This window comes from Sus scrofa, chromosome 18 (genome assembly GCF_054392235.1).
Source record: "Sus scrofa isolate SSC_HxYL_T2T_F1_AM1 chromosome 18, Sscrofa_HxYL_maternal_Yorkshire_Landrace_v2.0, whole genome shotgun sequence".
Classification (NCBI taxonomy): domain Eukaryota; kingdom Metazoa; phylum Chordata; class Mammalia; order Artiodactyla; family Suidae; genus Sus; species Sus scrofa.
Genome location: NC_139400.1, coordinates 42,508,569 through 42,533,021, shown reverse-complemented (window position 1 = coordinate 42,533,021; position 24,453 = coordinate 42,508,569). Strand labels below are relative to the sequence as shown.

General features: G+C 39.9%; 1 protein-coding gene across 16 annotated transcripts in view; it reads right to left on the bottom strand.

Moving 5' to 3' along the window:
- DOCK4 (dedicator of cytokinesis 4) overlaps nt 1–24,453 on the bottom strand; it is a 457,247-nt gene that overhangs the window by 244,091 nt on the left and 188,703 nt on the right. For all 16 annotated transcript variants that reach the window (XR_014834200.1, XM_021079277.2, XM_021079279.2 and 13 more), the window contains exons 3-7: nt 22,600–22,640; nt 20,536–20,591; nt 16,169–16,265; nt 10,157–10,305; nt 5,501–5,585 (exon numbers count right to left, since the gene is read on the bottom strand). Coding sequence is in view for 15 of the 16 variants with exons in the window: in XM_021079277.2 (XP_020934936.2) it covers nt 5,501–5,585; nt 10,157–10,305; nt 16,169–16,265; nt 20,536–20,591; nt 22,600–22,640 (428 nt within the window). In the remaining variant the exon portion in view is untranslated. The remainder of the gene's footprint in view (nt 1–5,500; nt 5,586–10,156; nt 10,306–16,168; nt 16,266–20,535; nt 20,592–22,599; nt 22,641–24,453) is intronic.

Here is a 24,453-nt window from a genome sequence, read left to right as displayed (position 1 = left end):
CTTTAGTTCAAACAGTGCAAAGTTCCCAGCATCAGTCATGACACTCACTCAAAACTGAGGTGGGGAGGGGGACAAACAGCTTTCTTACTCATGCAGAGAATTCAATAGATCTAGATCAGTGATTCTCAACCTTGGCTGCACTTTAGAATCACCCAGAGAGCTTTTTAAAAATACTTATGCCCAGGTCCTATCCCAGAACAATTAAATTAGAATTTCTAGGGGGTGGGGGTCCAGACAGTGGTAGCTTTAAAAGCTCCCCAGGTGATTCTAATGTGCAATGAGGGCTGAGAATCACTCATTGAGATCATATGCAGAGCGATGAAAATCACAGCTGCCTACAAAATGCAGCTTTAGTATAATTACGGCCTTGGAACCTTTGGTCTTTGCATGCCTACTAGCAATAAGCCTGCCTAATTCTTTCCTTTATACGTGTGACATGGACGCTCACGAATGACACTGAACTCTCCCTTCTCCCCTCCCCCACCATCCTTCCAAGCCTGAGATGGGACCGAACTTAAGTAGGTTATGATGCCTTGTTCATCTCTTAGTATTTCACTACTTTGGGGACCTGCTAAAAATATCTCAGTGAAAATATTATTATGATAACAAAACTAAAAAGGCAGGTTCACACTTCAAGAGCTATAATTTGGTACTTCTCACACATAGACAAAAATCCATCTCTGAAATAATTTATGGTTACAAAGGCACCTGGCAGTTACTCTAAATGTGCTTGCAGTTTAATACACCCTTGATTAGGAAAATAAACAGAGGCACCCCAAAGATTTATTAAAGTGATATAAATTTTTAATTCTCATTAGTAGCTGATTCCTGGGTGAATTGTCTACACCAGAGTTTCTCACCTTCAGCATTGACAATTTGGACCAGTTATTTCTCTGTTCTGGGGGCTTGTCCTGGGCTTTGTAGGATATTTAACAGCTTTTTCTGGTATCTACCCACCAGATGCCCATAGCATCTCTTCCCACCTTCCATGCCACACCATGCCCGATTGTGACAACTAAAAATGTCTCCAGACACTGCCAAGTGTGCCCTGTTCTCTGTTAGAGAAAAACTGGCCTGCCCACTAAGGATCACAAAGCAAGCAGCCAACATGATCTTATAAAAACCAAGAAAGGTTTCTAAAGAGGAACTCCTTTGTGTACAAATAACCAGAGAATCCAGCCTATAAGGTCCTCTTTATTTAGAGAAGGACTGAGCTCTGGTTGTTGGCAGGAAACCAAATGTTCCAAGTGGACATATGTTAACACTGGGAGGCTTAGCACATTTTACTGCTTAGATGAACACAATTAGGTGAGAAAGATCTGCTAACAGGGCTATCAAAAATCCCAAACAAGATTTTGGTTTTTTCCCTAATGATGCAATACAGATTTAGTAAGATGCAAACACCTGTGTTTCAAATAGGACACAGAGGCTATAGCATAAAAGAAGCTAAGTGGCAACTAATCCTACATCCTGTGTTGGGGCATTTGACCTCCATGCCGCAGTCCTTAATCCAGGAGTGACAATAAACCACCACCACTACCACATCATCACGGATTGGTGGTGAGGCCTGTCAGCTCTCCCTGGTGATGTCAGCCACGTTTATGTTGCACAGAGAAAAGCGCCAGTGCTACCAAGAACCTGCTTATTGCTAGGCCAAGACATAAACAGGAACCTGAAGGTGCTTTAAAGAAACGTCCTTCTGAAGCTTATAATCATTGGGGGTTTTCTTGGGCTATTGCTTTTGCTTCAGAAAAAGAAAAATGCAACCGCTATGTGGGAGACATTACAGTTTCATGTAAAATCACAATGTTTTCCTGTAAAATATGAAAAGCCCCCTCCAATGGCAGTCATTGCTAATCAGATACAGCCCTGATGAGACCCCAGTATCTTATCAACACAGCACTCCTAGCAGCCACCACTAACAAATTAGAATGTTGAAAGAGATGAAATCAATTTCCTGTCCTATATATGATGCTAAGTGAAAAAAAAAAAAAACAGACATAAAATCACATGCAGGTAATTCCTGTTGTGGTTCAGCAGTCATGAACCTGACTAGGATCCATGAGGATGTGGGTCCAATCCCTAGCCCTGTTCAGTGGGTTAAGGATCCAGCATTGCTGTGAACCATGGTGCAGGTCACAGTGGCAGCTTGGATCTGGCGGTGTTGTGGCTGTGGTGTAGGCTGGCGGCTGCAGCTCCACTTTGACCCCTAGCTTGGGAACTTCCATATGCCTTGGGGCAGCCCTAAAAAGACCCTCCAAAAAAATCACATGCGTATAAAATCAAACTAAGGAAAATAAAGCGTGTGTGTCAGACACTATTAGATGCTTATAAATATCTGACATCCCTAACTAAATATGGAGATGTGGCTGTGTTCTGGCCAATGAAATATAAGTGCCAGTATGTGTGAAATTCTCAGGAAGGCAGTTGAGTCAACTGAGAGAGATCTTTCTGCTTTCTACTACTGGAGAGCAGATGTAATGGCCAGAGTCCTTGCAGCTACGTTGTACTTTGAAGTATCCTTGATGATGGAATCTGTTTTGCTTCTGACACCATGAGACTACACATAAGCCCAGGACCTCCTGCCTTTAGGTTTACATACTGTGAAAGAAAAATAAATTTCCATCATATCTAAGACTCTATAATTTATTTAATTTATTGAAGACAGCCAAATCTAATCTGAAGATTTAGTATATGAGGCAGCAATCATTCTTACTCCTTTGCATCTCTAATACGAATGATATAAAGATGAAAAAGGAATGAAAACTGACTGAATGCTTAGGTGCTTTGCAAATGTTATCTGTCAAGGAAAGCCATTTTATATGCGGCTCTTATTTAATCTTCCTAATAAACATAAGAATTATTTCTCCATTTAATAGATTAAGAAACTGAAGCCCTGAAAAATTTAGCAATAAGTCCAAGATCAGAGAGCCAGTATAAGGAAGAGATGAAATTCAAATCTAGTTTTTTGGATCTATACTCACAGTCATTTCATAATACCATAATGACTTCAACATCATTTACAGATTGCCAATTAAGCACAAAGCCCTGTACGAGATTATCGTGGCATAACAGAAGAGGTTTAAGACATAGTGCCTACCTGAAGAAACTTTAAACTGAGCAAGAGATTAAAACAAAAGTGAGAGAATGGAGTTCCCGTCGTGGCGCAGTGGTTAACGAATCCAACTAGGAACCATGAGGTTGCGGGTTCGGTCCCTGCCCTTGCTCAGTGGGTTAACGATCCGGCGTTGCCATGAGCTGTGGTGTAGGTTGCAGACGCGGCTCGGATCCCGCGTTGCTGTGGCTCTGGCGTAGGCCAGTGGCTGCAGCTCCGATTCAACCCCTAGCCTGGGAACCTCCACATGCCGCGGGAGCGGCCCAAGAAATAGCAACAACAACAACAACAAAAAGACAAAAGACAAAAAAAAAAAAAAAAAAAAGTGAGAGAAAAAGTACAATGTTCAATGAGTTAAATAAACTATCTGTAATAAAAATGTCCCACTAGAAGATGTGGCTGACAAATAAAAGATGGTGATTTTTTGTTGTTGTTATTGTTATAAAAGCTAAAAGTCAGTGATGACTTTAACTTGGAATATCCTTCCTGTGTTCCCTTCCTCCTTCTCTGCCCACCTCCCTCCACCTAACCTTTAACAGTGTTCTTGTTCCATCCTCGATATTCTGCTTGTTACTGATGCCATAGAGGGGAGCAGCAGGAAACATCACTCTCAAGAAGCTCAATATAAAGAAAATTTCCACGAAACCAGAATTTATGCCAACCGATATCATAATAAGTGCTGGAGAGGGTGAGGAGAAAAGGGAACCCTCTTACGCTGTTGGCGGGAATGTAAAGTGGTACAACCACAATGGAAAACAGTAGGGAGCTTCCTTCAAAAACTTAACTTATCTGGAGAAAACCATAATCTGAAAAGAATACATTCACCTCAATATTCACTGCAGCCCTATCTACAATAGCCAAGACATGGAAGCAACTTAAATGTCCATCAACAGAGGAATGGATAAAGAAGATGTGGTCTCATATATACAATGGAATATTAGCCATAAGAAAGAATGAAATAATGCCAATCGCAGCAAAGTGGGTGGATCTAGATATGATCATATTAAGTGAAGTAAGTCAGAGAAAGACAAATAATATACGATATCACTTATGTGTGGAATCTAAAAAAAAAAAATGATACAAATGAACTTATTCACAAAAGAGAAATAAACTCACAGACTATAAAAACCAAACCTATGGTTACCAAAGGGGAAAGGTAAGGGTGGGGGATAAATTTGGAAGTTTGGGGTTAACAGATACATACTATATATGAAACAGATAACCAACAAGGACCTACAAGGGAACGCTACTCAAAATTCTATAATAACCTCTATGGGAAAAGCATCTGAAAGATAATGGATATACGTATATGTTTAAGTGAATAATCATCTTGCTGTACACCTGAAATTAACACAACATTGTAAATCAACTATACTCCAATATAAAATAAAAATTAAATTAAAAAAAATAAAGTCACTCCAGATGGAAGAAAAAAAAAAAAAAAAGCAGTATGCTGTTAAGAACAAGACAGAAGGGACCAGGAGTTCCTGTCCTGGCGCAGTTGTTAATGAATCCGACTAGGAACCATGAGGTTGCGGGTTCGATCCCTGCCCTTGCTCAGTGGGTTAACGATCCGGCGTTGCCGTGAGCTGTGGTGTAGGTTGCAGACGCGGCTCGGATCCCGCGTTGCTGTGGCCCTGGCATAGGCTGGTGGCTACAGCTCCAATTGGACCCCTAGCCTGGGAACCTCCGTATGCCGCAGGAGCAGCCCAAAGAAATAGCAAAAAGACAAAAAAAAAAAAGAAAAAAAAAAAAAAAAGACAGAATGGACCAGATTTGAAGAACCTAGATGCCAAGTAAATAATTGGACTTCAACCTACCAAGTTAGTTACATGAAAACTCAAGTCCATGGGTGATGCCGTGACGGGCAACATGGTCAACTATCTTAAGATTATTAAAAAGCTTCAGCACTTGGGAATGGACTGGGGTCTGGGAGGAGTGGGGATAAGCTCAGCATTTGGAGACCAAGGAGGAGACACTTTCAGGGTTCTGCGCATACAGTGATAACGGGCCAGGGAGGGGGGCTAATACATGGTGAGCACTAGCTGGAACCCATTAGCCACAACACTGACCTGAAACACAACAGATAAAGATGCATGACTTGTAAGCATGTCACTAGACTAGGCAAAGCACAAATACTTAAAACTTCTTGAGCTTTACTTCCTGGGAGTTGAGGGCTCAGCAGGAAACATCAGGTCCTTCGGAGATGGGTAAATTGTTTCTGTTTTGTACTTAGGGCATGGTCACCTCAGCTCTCAATTCTCCTTACTTGCTCCAAATGACACTGGGAACATCCTGTTCTTAAGAAATCAAGCAGCTATGAAGACCGTCATGGAAACCACAAAATTAGCACTGAGGCTGTGAGCCAAGGATTCCTATACCTACCAATCGGTAGAGCTCAGTAACGCTGATGTCCTCGGGGTCCACCATCGCATACTCTTTCCTAGGCACCAGGTCCAATCCCAGTTGTCTAGAAAACAAATTACAAACGTTTGGGGGAAAAGCCACCTCTATAGGATATATTAAAAAGAACTCTTTTCACCGCATTGCCTTGAAATTAGCTACATCACCCACCACGCTTCTCTCACCCATGTTTACTTTATATTAACCTCTTCCTGTGGTTGGAGTAAGTAAGCAACCAGGCGGAACACTGGGCATAATTTGAGAAACAGAAGATGACAAAGGCAGGCACACCGGGGGTTAAGGGGTGGGCTGGCACTCTCGGTGGACTGCTCCTGCCCTTGGGAGCCTTGGTGATACATGGCGGAGCCTTTAGCACCTTACAAATGATTGCCACAGAAACCCTTCCTCACTGACGAGGGTGGAAACTAGAGGTGGACATAGTTTTGTTCTAGAAATAAGAGTTGAGGAGAAGCAAGTGTAGCCTTCACAGTCTAACCTCGCACCAAAAACCTAATTACATCCAGAGTTAACACATTTCCAGTGGGAATTTCTGCCAGCATGTGCATGGCTGTCATTCATGTTCTGGGATCAGTCATTACGAGAGACTCAGTAAAGGCAGGGGACAGAAAGTAGGGCAGCATAGCTCTAGGCTCTGGTAGCAAAAATGGCTTAGTCTCTTAGCTCAGGTGCCACGGTGGGTGCTGCATGGATTACTGTGCTGAGAAATATTCTATGGTGATATCCAGCCTCAGAGGGACCACATATGGTGACAGATGCGTAATGTCTTATCACGGACAGAGGAAATTGAGCAAAATCCTGCCAGTTTCCCTCTACTGACCCTAATTTATTCCTCTCCTGACACCCACCTTATATACACTGCTATCAGTGCTATATAAATCTGCTCTTCTCTTAACCATCCATGACCATCCCAAAGGCTTCACAATGTCTACCAGATAGCTGTCCTTCAGAGTAGAAGACTGGTCTTCTTGATGGCAGGAGTTGGCTTTTAGATACTAAAACAGTTTCTCAATTTTCATCAACAATGTTTCTCTTTGAGAAACTAAAATACCACACTCCCATTCTTGAATTTTTGTCCAACATTCAAGGCCTAATCAACACTGTGTTGTTGTTTTTGTCATACCCATGTCTCCCTGTTATGGACTGAACTGTGCCCCCCCAAAATGTGTATTTTAATGCCCTAACCCCGATACGGTTGAATTTGGAGATCGGGACTGTAAGGAATGAATACATATTAAGGCAGCCATCTCCAAGCCTGCAAGGGAGCCCTCACCAGAAACTGAATTTGCTGCCAACCTTGCTCATGGACATCTACCTCCAGATCCATGAGAAAATTAAATGTCTGTTGTTTAATGCCACCCAGTCTATGTATGGCATTTTGTTATGGCAGCCTGAGCAGACTAAGACACTCCCCTCACCAGGGCTTCTGATCGGGTCTGGTCCCCATTCTCCATCTCTCCTATCAAGAGAGAACCACTGCTCCACAATGTAAGATGTCCAAAGACACCAGGTCTAGACACTGCTCTATGGAGCCATTTTTCCAACAGCATCTGCTCACTTCACGTCTCTGGGTCACCTTTTTGTAAACATTTCAAACATTTTCATTATTATAGCTGTTATGGTGAACTGTGATCAGTGATCTGAGACGTTTTAATTGTTTTGGCTTTTTTTTTTAACAATAGAGTTTTTGTTGTTGTTGTTTTGTCTTTTTAGGGCCACCCCCATGACATATGGAAGCTCCCAGGCTAGGGGTCGAATCAGAGCCATAGCAATGCCAGATCTGAGCCGCATCTGCAACCTACATCACAGCTCACTCACGCAAAGCTGGATCCTTAAGCCACTGAGCAGGGCCAGGGACCGAACCCGTGTCCTCATGGATACCAGTCAGTTTTGTTACCACTGAGCCACAATGGGAACTCTCAACAATATAGAGTACTTTTCAATTAAGGTATGAATATTTTAAAGGCATATTGCCACTGCACACTCGACAGACCATAGTATAGTGTAAATATGATTTTTATATGTCCTGGGAAACCAAAAAATGTTGTGACTTGCTTTATTGTGATATTCGCTTTATTGTGGTAGGCTGGGATTGAACCTGCAGTATCTCTGAGGTATGCCTGTATATAATCACCTATGAATCAGGGCACCTACCTCCATGTTCTGTGAGAAGCTGCCCTATCACAGTCTCTGCTGGGAGGGGCAGGGGACAGCTGAAGTAGTCCAGCCATCTGATTATCTCTCCTTCCATAGCCACACCTGACTGGTCCACAGGTAGGCACCTGACTAAAGGACAAATAAGGCCCAGAGTGGCCAGCAGCTTATGAGTGGCTAGTATAAAACGCTCAGTTTGAATGGGAATAATTGATATTAGCTGTCAACGACGGTCTCCTTTGAGAATTTGAACATGGACGTTCACACAGCATCAGCCACCTGAGAAACATGAAGGGCAGCTGATCTGTATCACTGAACAATGAGTGAGTCAAGACCAACTCCAGGGGCAGAGATTCTGGAGTAGGTGTGGAATCCAGAACACTCCTCAGTTTGGGGCCCCTGAAGCCAATGATGTGAAAGTGTCTTTGTCTCGTAAGACTTGGACTGTTCAGCTTCTCTTGGCTTCCTGGAGTCCTGGCTTTTAATGAGACATTTATCTGTTTCTACCTTGTTCTGTTAATCCCTAGGTATGTCCTTCAGATAACCCTTCCAGTTATGAGGCTTCAAATTCGATACACGAATATGAGGATGATTTCCAAAAAAATTACACTGCTCAGTTTCGCACATCAATGTTTTACCAACTTATCATAAATTAGCCACAGAACTGCCTGAAGTACAAGCTAGAACTTAGGTGAGTCAAAACTGAGCCATGAATCAGTCATAATTAATGCTTTTCCCTCCTTTCCCTTTCCTCTGTCTTTGCCTTCCTTCCTAAAACTGAAAAAGTATCATCTTCTTGCCTGCTCTACCTTTCTAAGCTATTTTTGATAAGCTAACTTCATCCAACTTTCTTCCTATTGACAAACTGGTCTTCTAAAGGAGGACCAGCGCAATGACTATGAGCCAAAATCTCAAAGATTTTTCAAAACAAAAAAGAAAGACATGAAAGACGGACAGCCCAGATCACAGTCAAAAAGTCTTTGGATCTACCCCTCAAAGCACTACCCCATTTCACACAGCAAGACCAGAGGCTCCATGCACAGAGCTGGCAAAGTGTCTCTCTCAGGTAGTGCTCTGTGCTTTGAATCACATTGTCCTGGAGCCGAAAGGGGCCTTGGATCTCTTCCAGCTCAACTTACTCCTTCCACAGGTGAAGACACTGAAGCCAAGTCAAGCTCAGGAATTTTCCTCCCATCCTAAAAGAGCAGAGTTCCAAGCCCAGCGTCTTGCTGCACGCTACACCTGCTCTTGTTTTTGATTCCCCCCAAGGAATAACTCTCCCAGAGATAAATGAGTTAGGGCTGTTCTCCTGATCACCTGTCAAAGGATGAATGGCACAGCTCACTCAAAGAAATACCAGGACTCTGGGTGAGATGGAGGTATAGTACGTCTTAGGAGGTCTGTGTCTTCACACCTGTAGTACACGATGTCTTGGCAGGAACCAAAACTGGCTTCTGATAAAGCAACTTGCTACAGTTAGAGGAAGCAGTGCTCTGATTTCAAGTTGGTTTTTCCAGATTGAGTAAGAGGCAAATTTATCTGTGGTGTACCTTTAACCACCTTCTCCTTTTCTGTCTGCTTCCCTTTTATTCTGTTGCCCTAATATCCTTCAAGGCCCAAGTAGCAAATGGGGACGCACTGTTGGGGAGAGGACAGGGAGGGAGGCTCTGACCTTGAAAGATACTGAGGGACCATTTACTTTTCTTAAACTCGAGCCCATACGAGCCTAACATCACAGGCAGAGCTGGCTCATTCTAATTTCTCACCCATATATTAACATTCATACTTAGCGTAATATCAACCTTGATCAGAGATTTAAGTGATTAGATTTGCCATTTAAAGTGTTTGGCTGTTATTTTAGACTAGTCACTTACAGTTTTATTTAAAAGTACATCTTGGTCAAGAAGAGCTTTTGACTGGAGTTCTGCCAAGCAACACCTCAAAGAGCCTAATATATATTAATATATACGCACAGATGCAATCAGAGCAATAAGGAACACTCCTGCCGCTCCTCACACCTAGCTTGAGACTTTTAACAGAGCTGATAGCATCGGTGTCTCCCTCCAGAGTACACTAATGACCTATTACCACAATACAGAAGAGGAAAATATTTAAAAGAGATATACATGCCAAACCTAAAGCCTTTTTGAAACAAGATGTATTTTTAGCAGATGCCGTAATTGATTGATCCAAGCAGACATTTCCTATTTCATGAGCATGTGCACACTGTCAGACCAAACAAGACACAAGAGAACGGACAAAGTCCTAGAGCCCATACCAGCCCAAGAGGAGGCGGTTCTCAGTACCATCAGTTTTCACTATGTCCCCTAAAGGAGAAAACTGGAAAAATCTCCTCTGGTGTCTTGGAGATATCAGAGCACAGCGGCTCACTGCTGCTGCCATTGCATCTGTTGTGTTTGGTTACCTTACCAGAGACCGCAGCGACCCGAGGTGGCTAGTACTCACTCATTGCCCCAGTCCAGGCGGGCGGTGATATGGCGCTTCACATCCTTCATCCGGTCGTGGGTGAGATGCCCCACCAGCACCTGCCGCCGCAGATCCAGGATTTCATTCATGATGTGCCACAGCCGGTGGAAGAGATCGCCTTCATTTCTCTAGGAAATATGCAAATGTGGAGAGTCAAAGGTCAGTCACTGAGACGTGGGGTAACCATGGGGATGGGGAGGGCGAGTCCTGCTTACCCTCTACGTGCTGGCCACTCTGTGGACCACGTCTCTATTAACAAACTCTTCCTCAAACCACACACTGCTCTGCATGCTTATGTCCCATTTCACAAGGCTGCTCTCTTGCCCAGGAATCTAACTTCACTCCTCAGACTCCCCAACAGAACTTGTGTTCCAGGGTCCTAAGCCTCCACACCCAAGCTTGGCCAGGTCTCCGGCTTTCCACACTCTGCTTCCCTTTCCACCTCAAATCCCCTTTCCTTAACTCCATCCAATTCTTCTGTCCTTCAAGGCTTCACCTGACTTCCACTTCCACCAGGAAATCTTCCCTGACAATGCTTGTTCATATCCCTTTCTCCCTTCTCTGAACCAAGGCTGCCTGCAATTGAAATCCATTCAATGGGAAACACCGCTTTGCACATTTCTTGCACATTGGTCATTATGCTTTACCATGCTTTCCATTAGAAGTGGTGCACACAGAGGGCCTCACACTCCTTCACTGAGGGATGTTCACTGCTATTATCTGGGCAGATTCAGACTTTTTAAAAAATTGTTTTCAGAGTTCCCATTGCGGTTCAGTGGTAACGAACCCAACTGGTATCCATGAGGATGCAGATTTGATCCCTGGCCCCGCTTAGTGGGTTAAGGATTCAGCATTGCCAGGAGCTGGCTTCGACCCCTAGCCTGGGAGTGTCCTATGCTAAGAGTGCAGCCCTAAAAAGACCAAAAAAAAAAAAAAGGGTTTTCTTTTTTACTTGTTAAACACTCATGTAAATTCAAGCTAATCTCCTGTGAAATTCATCAAGCAAGGAGGCTTAGAAGGAAAGACGTGTTAAACTCCTGGCTTCAAATCTTTTGGTTTTGCCACTTACTAGTTTTATAGGCTTTGAGTATGAGTTTTGTCATCTGTGAAACAGGCCCAGTACTATCTTCCTGTAAGGCTATTTCGGGGATTAGAGATAACATTTGTGAAGAGAACCCCATAACACAGTGACGTGGAGCATAGACTCGAAAGACAAACTACCTCAATCTGCATTCTAATTTTGCCCTTTGCCGGCTGAAAAACCTTTGTGCTTATTTTCTTATCTGTACAACGGTGATCACAGTACCTGTCTCATCAGGTGGCTGTGAGGACTGATGACTTCATATATTAAAACTTTGAGAACAACGCCCGGCCCAGAATGAATCCTGTGTTAGTATTGGCTGTTACTAATGCTGTTATCACTATGGGCTTGACCCAGAATAAACCCGCCTAGAATACTGTGTCTTTATCAAAATCTGTCTCTTACCCAGAGACATTTAGAGTAAACCCTTCATAAGCATTTCGTTTCATCAGCCTTTCATCTTTCTTAACCAGAAGCCAGGCTTTCACTGTCTACAAACATGATGAGCAGGCTACATGAATGGGGGTATGAAAGTACTGAGATTACCATTCATCTAAAGTCCTCCGCAGAGATAAGCTGCCAGAAATATCAAGGTTTGTGTGATGGGTGAAGATGATCAGTCATAACATTTTTTTTTAATTATAAAAAGTAGTGATGGATCTTCTGCCTTATCAATACTTGGTGACTAGCAGCCTTCTCATGATTGTGCAGGTCAGACGAATGTGCCAGCTGACCAAGAAGTATTCTCCACCACACCATCCCTGATCCTCTGAGATCTAAATAATCTTACTCTCAACTCCTAGAGCACTCTCTTGAGTCTGTTCTTTTGATGCCTCTCACTCCTGACTCTTGTTTTACACTCCCACACAAGGCATTACAAGAGTGCCGTAATGCAATACCCTCAATTCCCTGGACAGTGGCTGTGTTCTTCGCCTGGTATAAACCCCCAAGTACAATGGCCAGGACTGCCCTGTGTAGTCCCAGCAGCTGAAGAAGGAAGGAAAGAATACCTTGATTTATAGGGATTAGTTTTGGTGGATCCTGAGGAGGATGGACCTAGAGATTATTACACTAAGTGAAGTTAAGTCGGACAAATATCATATGATAGCACTTACATGTGGAAGCTAAAAAAAAAAAAAAAAAAAAAATGATACAAATGAACTTATTTACCAAACAGAAATAGACCTACAGACATAGTCAACAAACTTATGGTCACCAAAGGGGAAAGAAGGAGGGTATAAATTAGGAGCATGGGGTTAACGGATACAAACTACTATCTACAAAATCGACAAACAACAAGGACCTTCTGTATGGCACATTATATTCAGTTTTATATATATATTCAGTATCTTGTAATAAGATTCAAGATGTTGTATCACTATGAATCACTCTGCTGTACACCAGAAACTAACACAACATTATACTTCAATAAAAAATACACTAAAATTTAAAAGTAAAAGAAAAAAAAAACAGACAGAAAAACTTGAGGAACTCTATGGTCCGAAGGAAAAGTCCAGTCAGGTCAAAGACATTACATAAGGAAGATATAAAATAAGTCAAATTTCATGCAGCCAAGAGGAGAGCCAGCTCTTGCTTGAAAAGACTATCACAGTGTGAAAGTCATCTGTCCTGCTCTTGGGGAAGGCAATCTGCAGTTTTCCAGAAGAATGGGCTTGCTTTCCTAATAATGTCACCTTTAGTATTTCAGTTTAAGAGAATGGTGAGATGAGAAAAAGCCAAATACTTCATAAAAACTAAAACCAGTTGGTCTGCTTTCCCTTTTGAGAAGGGGACAGGAACAGTGGCAGAGCACAGCCCTGACCAGCAGACCTGCCCTAGTAGTTCATGAAAACAGAACACACCTGTTTGCACTGCTAGTCAAAAAATGATGCTTCTTTAAAAACTGGATAGTTTTCCCACTGTACAGCTTTTTTTTTCCCACTTTTTTTTTTATTTTCCCACAATTAAAAAAAAAAGGTGGGGAAAAAAAAAGTGGGAAAATAAAAAAAAAAAAAAACAGATGATTGGATTCGGAAGATGTGGTGTATATATATATACACAATGGAATACTACTCAGCCATAAAAAAGGATGACATAATGCCATTTGCAGCAACATGGATGGAACTAGAGACTCTCATACTGAGTGAAATGAGCCAGAAAGACAAAGACAAATACCACATGATATCACTTATAACTGGAATCTAATATCCAGCACAAATGAACATCTCCTCAGAAAAGAAAATCATGGACGTGGAAAATAGACTTGTGGCTGCCTGATGGGAGGGGGAGGGAGTGGGAGGGATTGGGAGCTTGGGCTTATCAGACACAATTTGGAATAGATTTACAAGGAGATCCTGCCTAGTAGCATTGAGAACTATGTCTAGATACTCATATTGCAACAGAACAAAGGGTGGGGGAAAAAATGTATACATGTAAGGATAACTTGATCCCCTTGCTGTACAGTGGGAAAAAAAATTAAAAAAATTTAAAAAAGGAAAAAAAATTGGATAGTTTGCTGTACAGTAGAAACTGACAGAACACTGTACGCCAACTATAATGGAAAAATTAAAATCACAAAAAACAAACTAAAATAAATAAAAATAAAAATGGGATAGTTATGAAGACTTCAGAAACATGAAAATGCTTTTGATTTACTGTTAAATGATAAAGGTAAGGTACAATATTAAACATTTAAAAACATCTAAAATTGTTTAAAATCTATCTTTGATGAGATTCCAGAATAAAAACTACCTGGCAGAGTCCTAGGGAAGAGAGTTGTAAAACACTCAGGCAAAGGCCTGCACAAAAGCTCTTAGTGAAAGATGGCTTTATTTCTCCTAAGCTTTTTCTGGTTAGACTATTAATTTTTTACTAAGTCATATTTTAGGCACTTACCAATGCTATTAAAAAGAACAACTAGTATTTCTCAAGCATGTACCATGTGCTTTTATTCTTAATGGTAAATGTCCTACATTTATTAAGTATACTTCATATACTCTTACAGTTTACAAGATACTAGTGGCTCATCAAACACTTTCCAGTGGAGAAGCTAGGCACCTTAAAACCGTTAGGGAAGAAAATGGACAGTACCCCAATAGGCGCAAGCATGATGAACTTGAACCAAAACATTTGGCACAAAACGTTTACATCAGGAAAAGAGAAACCAAAAGGTCCAAGTCAGCCTCATTCTCAAGGTCAAAAATCTGGTATCTCCAGGTTAAGTTGTGTATATTTGCTCCTAATAGAACTGACTACCATTCCAGCATCCAAGTCTATTTTGAAATAATTCTCTGTCTGTTTCTCAGGATGGTGGGGGTGAGGAGGTTACTCTGACAGCTTACAACATAGATTTTCAAGCCAGTCAAATATGTCCCCAAAACATGATCACAACCTCAAAAGCTGGTAAAAATAGCTAGATGAGGCAGAATCAAGAGGAAATTCAACTTTGTTCCCCACCAGCAGCCACATAAAAGGAAAAGTGCTGGTACCTTAGCTCAACTAAGGAATGACACTTAAACTGTCATTATTTTTATAACTCTTACGTTGGGTATTTAGGATGGAGTATTTTGAACATTTCACACAGTTTCATTTTCCATCTTGTATCATGCACAGTATTATGCTAAGTGAAATAATACTTGGGTTTTACATTCTTTCCAATACATTTTTTTAAATCTAAAAAGCAGATCTACATTTCCTTTGTGGCCTCTCAGCACAGAGCCCCTGAGTTCAGGTAGCTTGACTGTGCATTTAGCTCATCCCAGCAGAGCCTAGATGCTAGCATTTCATCTAAGATCATCTGGTGGATTTTAGTAGTGAACCCTAAAGCCACTAACCTCAGGAGGGCAGAGTCAGAGAAATCCAACATCAAAAGGGGTTTTATTAGGGACTTTTCAAGATTTTCTTGCCTCAGTGAAATAGCCTATCGCATGTTCTATACAGCAGAAAATAAAAATGGTCATTCGGTGCCCAGGTCCCTCACTAATTTGGATTTTCTCTTGGACAGGCTGTATCAAATCGCGTTATCAGGCTAAGTACACCTTTGTATTCCTAGCACATCCCTTCAAATGATTAAGCTGTTCTACACATTCCTTTGAAAATCAAAGAAGAAAACTGCATTCATCTTCCCCCAGACCTCACTCCCAACTCCCCCTTATAAAGTGGTTCAGAGTGGCTGGGGCTGGGGGCACGAGATTTACAGCTGAATCCCAACTCAGCCATTTCCCAACTACTTGGCCTGGAGCAAGTATTTCACTCTCTGCCTCATGTTCCTCATTTGTTTGTAAGCTCCCGGTGATCAGCCTTTATTTCCTTGAGTGGTTTTAAGGACTAAATGAGATACTGTGTATAGCGTACTTCCCACAGGGTTTGCAACATGGAAGGCTCTCGGTAAGTGTAATAAGTAAACAGGCACATATATACATACATCCAAAACACTGACCCCTTTCTTTCCCCAAGAAACACTCCTCTCTCTTGTATATTTAGGAATTTCTCATTGATTCTAGGTACCCTATCATTTTTAGTAAAATTGAATAATTGATAGAGACCTAGAATATAAAAATGCATACACCCATATGAAAATTGCATGGAAAATAAGTTTAATTTTCCCTAAAAGTTAAAAATACTCAGAAACCCTAATGCTAGTTTCATGTAAACCATCCAATGTGATGAGATGCCAGCAAAGTAATCTTGTATATTCCTGCAGCTTGAAAAAGAACTTAGAAAATCCATGCTGGATGGACACGGGGATTAAAACAAGATTTGTCTTATTTGGCTATGAACGCCCAATTCCCAGAGGAACACTAATGACTTACAGCAGATGCTCAAATATTAGTCGATACTTACTCTTGTTTAGATATTTCTTAAAAAAAAAATCTCTATCCAAAAAATGATGCCATTAAAAGGTTACTTACCACATAGAGTTGTTTCCACATGGTTCCCCAGTCTCTTAATGTTGATGTCATTTCTGTGATAACAGAGTCTTCAGTGGGAATCACCATTTCAAATTGTCTGTGAAATTAAACAATAATAGCAGCAAAGTATATATGCAAATAACATACACAACAATCTTCTTCCTAATGCTGTAAAAGACTAACGAGGAAAGGAAGTTATTTTTGGTTCTGCAGCCCATAACCAGGATCTGACCATGAACTTGTATGAGGAATGTGACATGGGTCGTGGCAGGCAGGACAACACCAGGATGACCAGGCACTTCATCCACATCAAGTCTGAGCAGTGTGGTGGAAAAGCAGCAATAGCCAAAGAGTTCTTGGAGTTTCTGCGTGGCTCAGCAGAGATGAATCTGACTAATATCCATGAGGGCACAAGTTTGATCCCTGGCCTCACTCAGTGGGTTAAGGATCAGGCATTGCTGTGAGCTATGGTATAGGTCACAGACGCGGCTCGGACCTGGCGTTGCTGTGGCTGTGGTGTAGACCACCTGCTGTGGCTGTGGCGTAGGCCAACAGCTACAACTGCGATTCAACCCCTAGCCTGGGAACTTCCATATGCCAAGGGTGAGGCCCTCAAAAGACACACACACAAAAAAAAAAAAAAAAGAAGAAGAAGAAGAAGAAGAGTTCTGCCCCCAGCCACAGTTTGACCTCTAAACAGCAACTCATTTCACTCCTCCAAGCCCCAAAGTCCTCGTGTCTAACATGAGGTCACCAGGCTACATAAACTGTGAGATGGCTTTTGCCTTCCAAGTGCTATGACTGTAGGACTCAAAGGGAGTGACAGGCTCATTCAAAGATCAGGATATGATGACTGCAAACACCCAAACTAACTCCGTATTATCAACAACCAGACAACCGAAGTACTGACTGAACGAGACCGCATTTTTATTACTTGCAAATGGGACCATGAAAAATGATTCGTACGATTAGTAATGTTATGCATCAGAGAACTTATTTGTGCATGTTAAAATGGGTGAATGGCTATTAACATTACAGCTTCTCAAAAGAATGCTACCAACTATATTGATGGGAGTATTTTCTTCATTTGAGGTTTTTCTTTCGAGGACAATATCTAATATACAGAAGTAACAGGCTATTAGACACTGAACCAGGTTATGCAACAAGGGAAAATTATTCCTTAATATGAGGATAATAACTGCTCTGCATTCCTTTTCGATGTTATGTCCAAAGTGTATATAACTGCCTTTGTAAAGCCTTCTTAACATCGAGTATGGGAACTAAAATCTTGCCTTGATTTCTTCACCCACAGAGCCTCATCTCATTTCACACTGCTGCTGCTAACATCCTTACCTTGTGAATATTTTACTTCTTCCTAGAGCTTAAACACAGCTGAAAATGTAAAGCTGGGATGTAAAACTAGAAATAAAAGTAAACAGTAATATATGAACTGTGACATATACAGAACCTTTTATCAAGTCTTCATACAACATTTTCCAACAGTAGGGCATTTATTTTGCCTTTGAAACAGCTACTGCAATTTACATGAGAATATTTGGAGATAGAGACTATAAAATGATCAGATGCAAGGTCGAGGAGGGAACAATAAATTTCCAGGAAAACTCAACAACTTACTTAACATTTAAAAAGTGGCATGATTTCAGGAGGAATTAAACAATACAGAAATGACCTCACCATTCACGAACTATAATTTAATTTAAGGACTCCCATCGCAGTCCTCCATTGCTCTGAAGACCCAAGAAAGAACATAAAGGCAATTCGGTCTGTGGGAAGTTGATTTGGGGTTTGTTCAACCAAAATGTAAATTTTTAAGAAGCACAAAATTGTCATTTTCGGTAAGGCAGCTGTTTCCTCTTAATTACACAAAAACCAAAATCAGCACTCAAATGGTCTGTTACAAGTAGCTGCCCCTGGAATTACATTTTGTTCCGTTATTCTGAGAGGTACTCTGCAACTATTTCAACTTGGTGAGCCATCAGGTTGCTAAATCCTTTTAAAATAAGACAGGTGACATCAAAATCCCAAAGAGGTTTCTCTGTAGAGAAGCAATCCCCTGACAGTATAATTTCTCAGATATTTTCAAGGTCAAAGTTTTCTTCCAGCTAACAGTCCTAGAACCTAGGGTCTGAATCAATTTCAATAATTTTTTTTTCTTTTTTTCTTTTTGGCCACCCCTCAAGTTCCCGGGCCAGGGATCAGATCCGAGCCATGGTTGTGACCTACGCAGCAGCTGCAGCAACACCAGATCTTTTAACCCACTATGCTGGGCCAGACATCCAACCTGAGTCCTGGTGTCACAGAGGCGATGCTACCCCATGGCGCCACAGCGAGAACGCTTCAATAATTTTTTTTTTAAAGAAAACAAATTTTGGTTCTACCCTGAAGTTCTCCTGCTATATAATGCTTATCATGCCCTGTGTTGGGCAGAGAACCCACAATCAAGTCTTAAACTTAGAACACCAAATTCTGTGACACCTTTATCCAAATGGAAACTTCCTAGGACTCAAGGAAGGAAACTAGATATTCACCAGTTACTGGCTGGGACAAAAAAAAAAAAAAAAAATTTAAATATTTATTATAATTAAAGCTATGTTCCACCCCAATACAGTTTGAGAGGGAGGAATTTCACTGGGTGGCGTGTTTGACATGGTCCTTGCTAGCTAGCATTCTCTCTTACCTTCCTCAATCAGAGTATAAAATATGGGCTGGGTAGATCATATGGCAACTCTATTTTTTTAATCTACTATTTTGAATAGTTATTACTACATTAACAAAATAATAATAATGTTGCTTGAAGTAATTGGCATATATAAGACATACAGTGTAAGGATATTCTAGCCTTATCCATACAAGTAGTTACATCACAAACTTTCAGCCACCTGTAGAAATTATTTCACGAAATTGAGATTAAGCGGCCTCCTTTATAGAGAGCAGATATATATGTCATCCATTTGAATAGCATCCATGGAACTTTTTTGATAAAGTCTGAAGATATTTTAATATGCTTTAAAATGTGTTTTATTAATTTTTTTCTTTGCTTTTTAGGGCTGCACCCGCAGCATATGTAAATTTCCAGGCTAAGGGTCGAATTGGAGCTACAGCTGCTGGCCTACGCCATAGCCATGGCAACATGGGATCTGAGCCACTTCTGCAATCTACACCACAGCTCACGGCAACACCAGATCCTTAACCCAAGGAGTGAGGCCAGGGATCAAACCCACATCCTCATAGATTCTAGTCGGATTCATTTCCATTGTACCACAACAGGAACTCCTGCTTTATTAATTTAATAAATTCCTATATTTTTCTAACTGATGAATAATGCAGCTTTTATGGTGGAATCTGCATTGTTTCTTTTGTCATAAAATGAAAATTATTCCTTGATTCAATGCATATTCCTGGGTCCAAATCCATGGCATACTGGTAATGAATACTCTGCTTATGTTAACCAATAAATAAGCAAGTGCTATTGTTTTATTCTGTGATATTTTATTTGAATAATCTGTTTCCCTAACAGCTGTTTCAAGACCTTTTGGACATAGACTGGAATAACTTTTTAAATATATAAGAAATCCTAAGTGATCAATGAGCTCAATCAAACCAAATAGCATAGAAATGATGTTCTCTAAAGTGGAAGAGTGGCTTTGTGAAGTGGTCACACAAAGATATGGTATTAATCCCAATTAGGAAAATAACAGCAGACTTGGCTGTTTATAATCAATAGTGAATCAAGGAATTTCCTGGGGTTAAGATTCAGTAACTGATTGGTATGTTTGCCAGGTTTCCCCTACCTAGCAGGAAATTCCAAACAGCAAATCTTTCTGCTTAAAATTAGGCAGATTCCATGATTTCTGAACCATGAGAGATCTGCCCTAGATCCTACTGCTGTTCAACACACAGACATGATTCTTTCATTTTTTCCACCACCTGCCTTAGTGTAATTTGTCTTTATCAAACAACATGGACAAGAGTTCATTTTTTGAGAGAATTAATAAGTCAAATTCCAAAATGAACAGCACTTCTGTGAAAATCCTCCAACTATTAATAAAACTTATTTCTTTTTCCTTCTTTCCTTTTTTTTTTTTTTTTTTTTGGTTTTTAGGGCCACACCCTGTGGAAGTTCCCAGGCTAGGGGTCAAATCAGACCTAAAGCTACCAGCCTACGCCACAGCCACAGCAACGCTGGATCCGAGTCGCATCTGCAGCCTATACCACAGCTCATGGCAATGCCGGATCCTTAACGCATTGAGCAAGGCCAGGGATCGAAGCCGCATCCTCATGGATCCTAGCCGGGTTCATTAACCGCTGAGCTATGACGGGAACACCCAATAAAACTCATTTCTTACCCTTTGTTCTTTACACAGGCATTTTTCAAGTGAACATAGCTGGAAGGAAATATTCCCTGAAAGAGAAAATGTAAAGGTTAGGGTGCTAGTTATTTCAGCAGGGTTAGTTTCACAAGTCGCGTGCAGAAAACACAACCCTAACAATACCAGGAAGAAGGAATCTCTAACACATTCTACAGGCTAAATCGATTGCAGCTTAGAGCCATTCGTTTTATTTTCTACTATTTACTAGTTTAGAAATTTAGAGCTACTCTAAAAGAAGTATAATCAAAAAATTAAATCCTACTCAAAAATATGTCAGGGAAAAACTTTTACATTTTCAAAAATTCTACATACAAAGCATGGTGAATACGAAGTTTTTTTATATACTGCAGAGTTTTGAAAGAAGGTTTTTTTTTTGTTTGTTTGTCCCTGTTTCTTTGTTTCAGTTATAGTTCTTTTTCTTCTCTCCAAAATACTCATGTGTCTATTTAAAAATATACCCTAAAAAAATACGACTATGAATTTGGAGACAATATGTATATTACATGTTGGGGAAGCTTTTCGATGAAAACAGAGCAGCAATTCACCACCAGGCTACCATTCTAATGGAACAAAAAATTAAACAAAAGAAGTCAGGCTAGCTTAAAGCTCTTTATTGTAGGGAATAAATACAATATAAATATTGTATTGTAAACAAGGGCAGGCAAATTATTTCTGTATTCTAAGTGAAAAATTGAAAAAAATTTTAAAAGCATCGATTTTATTATCCATTAAATGATGATATTCTCTCAATAATTTTTGACGTACAGTTAAATGACAAATTCAATTAAATATTTAGGAAAATAAACATCATTTGAATACATTATCACCATTGTGAATCCAAGGATAACAAAATTTAACAAGCAAATTCTGATTATATAACGGTAGGAAATAGGTGGACAGTATAAAAAATAACTTTTTTCCTTTAGAATTTAAATTTACTTCAATATGATAGGAATAACAAATAGAGTAATTATAGCAACTAATAAGGAAAAGTCAGAACTTCAGGTTTGTTAGAAGAGTAAAAAAAGTAACAAATCCCAACAAAGGTTTTCTCAAACATGTTCCAAATGAAAATTAAATACTGAAGCTACATTTGCATGTGCCTGAAGATGTCCAAAAATTCATTTAAATGAGGGCTAAAGTATCAGGCTCTCCTTTAGCATGACCTACAATAAATGAAATAAAGTAATTAAACACAGGTGGACGATCCAGAAAAAAGGTATATTTAAGCAGAAAGTCGAGCAAAAGAGTTTAGATTACTTATATTTTGGTAATGAGAAATGATACTATTTCTTATCCACAATCCTAATAAACCAGAGTTAAGCCCCAAAATGGTCATGACATATAACAAAACATTAGAGAATGTGAAGCATGGGTGAAAGCTGAGGAGATTAGAACAAAGTAGAAAAACAGAGATATCAGTAAGGATTAGTGTCAAAAATCATAAACTACACCAATGAAAGGTCAAAGAAAAATCATATCACCTCCTACTATAATTCCTTAGGATTTATATAAATATATAAAGGATAATGAGTCAGTTTTTGTCTCGAATCGTAAGAAAGATAGACTCTTTACAATATGATTTTCCTATATTTCAGCTCCTCAAACCCAAAGGGATTCTTAACATACCCTAAAATAAAGCTATTTCTCTACACCAATTTTTTTTACAAATGATACCATAGAAAACTTAGATTAAATACCTATATTCAGTATTTCTTTTGGAATATATATTTCCCCTGCCTGAATTTTAATTTCACTCTCAGTGAACTAACATTTCAAAAAGATTTTGTTTACATATAATAAGCTTATTAAGGTCTTCTCAGTATAAATTTTGAGAGCTACATAGGATTATCATTTGAATAGCATGTCTTAACTATAATCCAAGTTCAAAGGACTATCCAAAATTGTGAAAATCTGTATCACCATTTAGTATTTCAACTAAGGGTCCCAAATGTAATTTCAATTGTATAATAAAATAAAGTAAATTAGCTATCTTCATGTAAAAATCCCATAATTATGGTTAAAAGTAATAATTTTTACCTTGATATTTGGGTTTTTTAAGGCAAATCCTCTGTACCAGCCTGTGGAGAAATAATCACAGTCATATTTCAGTAAATCAGTACAATCCTTTAAAGATATAATTATAAATCAATCTGTTCTTTGCTGATGGAATTTTATCCTACATGTAAATATTCTAGGTAGAAACATGGTGGAGGTTGGGATTAAGTTAGACTAACAGTCAAGTGACTACCAGTTTAAGTCTTCTACTAGTAAAACTGTCTTGGAAATGTCTATGAAAAATAGAAACACGAATAATGGAAGTAAAGGCTTTGGAATCAGCATTGGGCTTAAATTCTGGCTTTGTTACTTATTAGCTAAGAAGTAAATTAACTGACCTCTCTGAGCTCAGTTTCACTGTGTTTTATAAAAAGCTACATACACTATGTTTCAGGGAAATTCAAGCGTTTGTAAAAGATATACTCTATTTCCAAGTTCTCTTTGTCTGACGACAAAGCCCTGACTTTACCCCCAAAGAATAGTGCTCAGCCTGCTGTGTTGGGTTAGGATCAGTCTGATAGCATAAGAGTGAAGCCAGGTCTTCTCCACTAAGAGAATTAATGGCACCCTTTCATCCACACAAAGTCCTACAACTGAGCTCATCACAATTTTTATTCTGTAGAATGCATATTACTCAACCTCCAGGCAACTCTGAATCAATTTTATAGCTCTGCCCTTAGGGAGAACATATATTTTTATAGTTTAAAACAATTACAGGTATGTGTACATGTATATGAATTTGTATGGTTAGTATAGAGTCCCCTGTAAATGTATTATTTTCTTGTGGGTTTTTTTTTTTTTTTTTAGGGCCACACCTGCAGCATATGGAGGTTCCCAGGCTGGGGCGAGGTGCGGGGGGGGGTGTCCAATCGGAGCTACAGCTGCCGGCCTACACCACAGCCAGAGCAACAGCAGATCTGAGCCGCATCTGCAACCTACACCACAGTTTACAGCAATCCCATATACTTAACCCACTGAGGCCAGGGATTGAACCCGCAACCTCATGGTTACTAGTTGGATTAATTTCCACTGCGCCACGATGGGAACTCCAAATGTATTATTTTCAATTTATTGTTTCTTCAAACATAGAAATTGTTTTGCTTATTGGTAAGAAGTAGTTTTATGGAGTTCCCGCCGTGGTGCAGCAGAAACGAATCCGACTAGGAACCATGAGGTTGTGGGTTTGATCCCTGGCCTGGTTGTGGGTTAAGGATCCGGCATTATTGTGAGCTGTGGTGTAGGTCACAGATGCAGCTCGGATACCACATTGCTGTGGCTGTGGTGTAGGCCAGCGGCTACAGCTCTGATTAGACCCCTAGTCTGGGAACCTCCATATGCCACCGGTGCGGCCCTAGAAAGACAAAAAAGACAAAAAACAAACAAACAAAACAAAAAAAAAAAAAAAAAAAAAAAAAAAAACGATTTTATCACATAACAAACGTTCTGTTGAAGTGAATCTTTTTTTTTTTTTTTGATTAACTGGCTTTTAGAAAGAATTAGAGCTTTGTATTTAAAAATATTTTTGTTCCTCGTATGTTTCCTTAAAAGAATATATCGTTAAAACATCCTTTTAAAATCAGGCTGGAGAAAGCAGAATGAATTGAGAATTGGAATCTCTATAATATCAGGGTTTATTAAATCCCTTAAAGACATACATCCAAAAAAATATCCATTCCTAAATAGTTATTCTAAAAGAAGCCAAAACTTTTTGCTAACTGCAGAAATGTCATAGAAAGGTCTCTGTCCAACTACATTTACAGGAAGGTTTTTTAGGTTATAAAACAGCTTCCATTAGCTACGAAACCCATTTTTATGCACCAATTCAAAACAGATTTT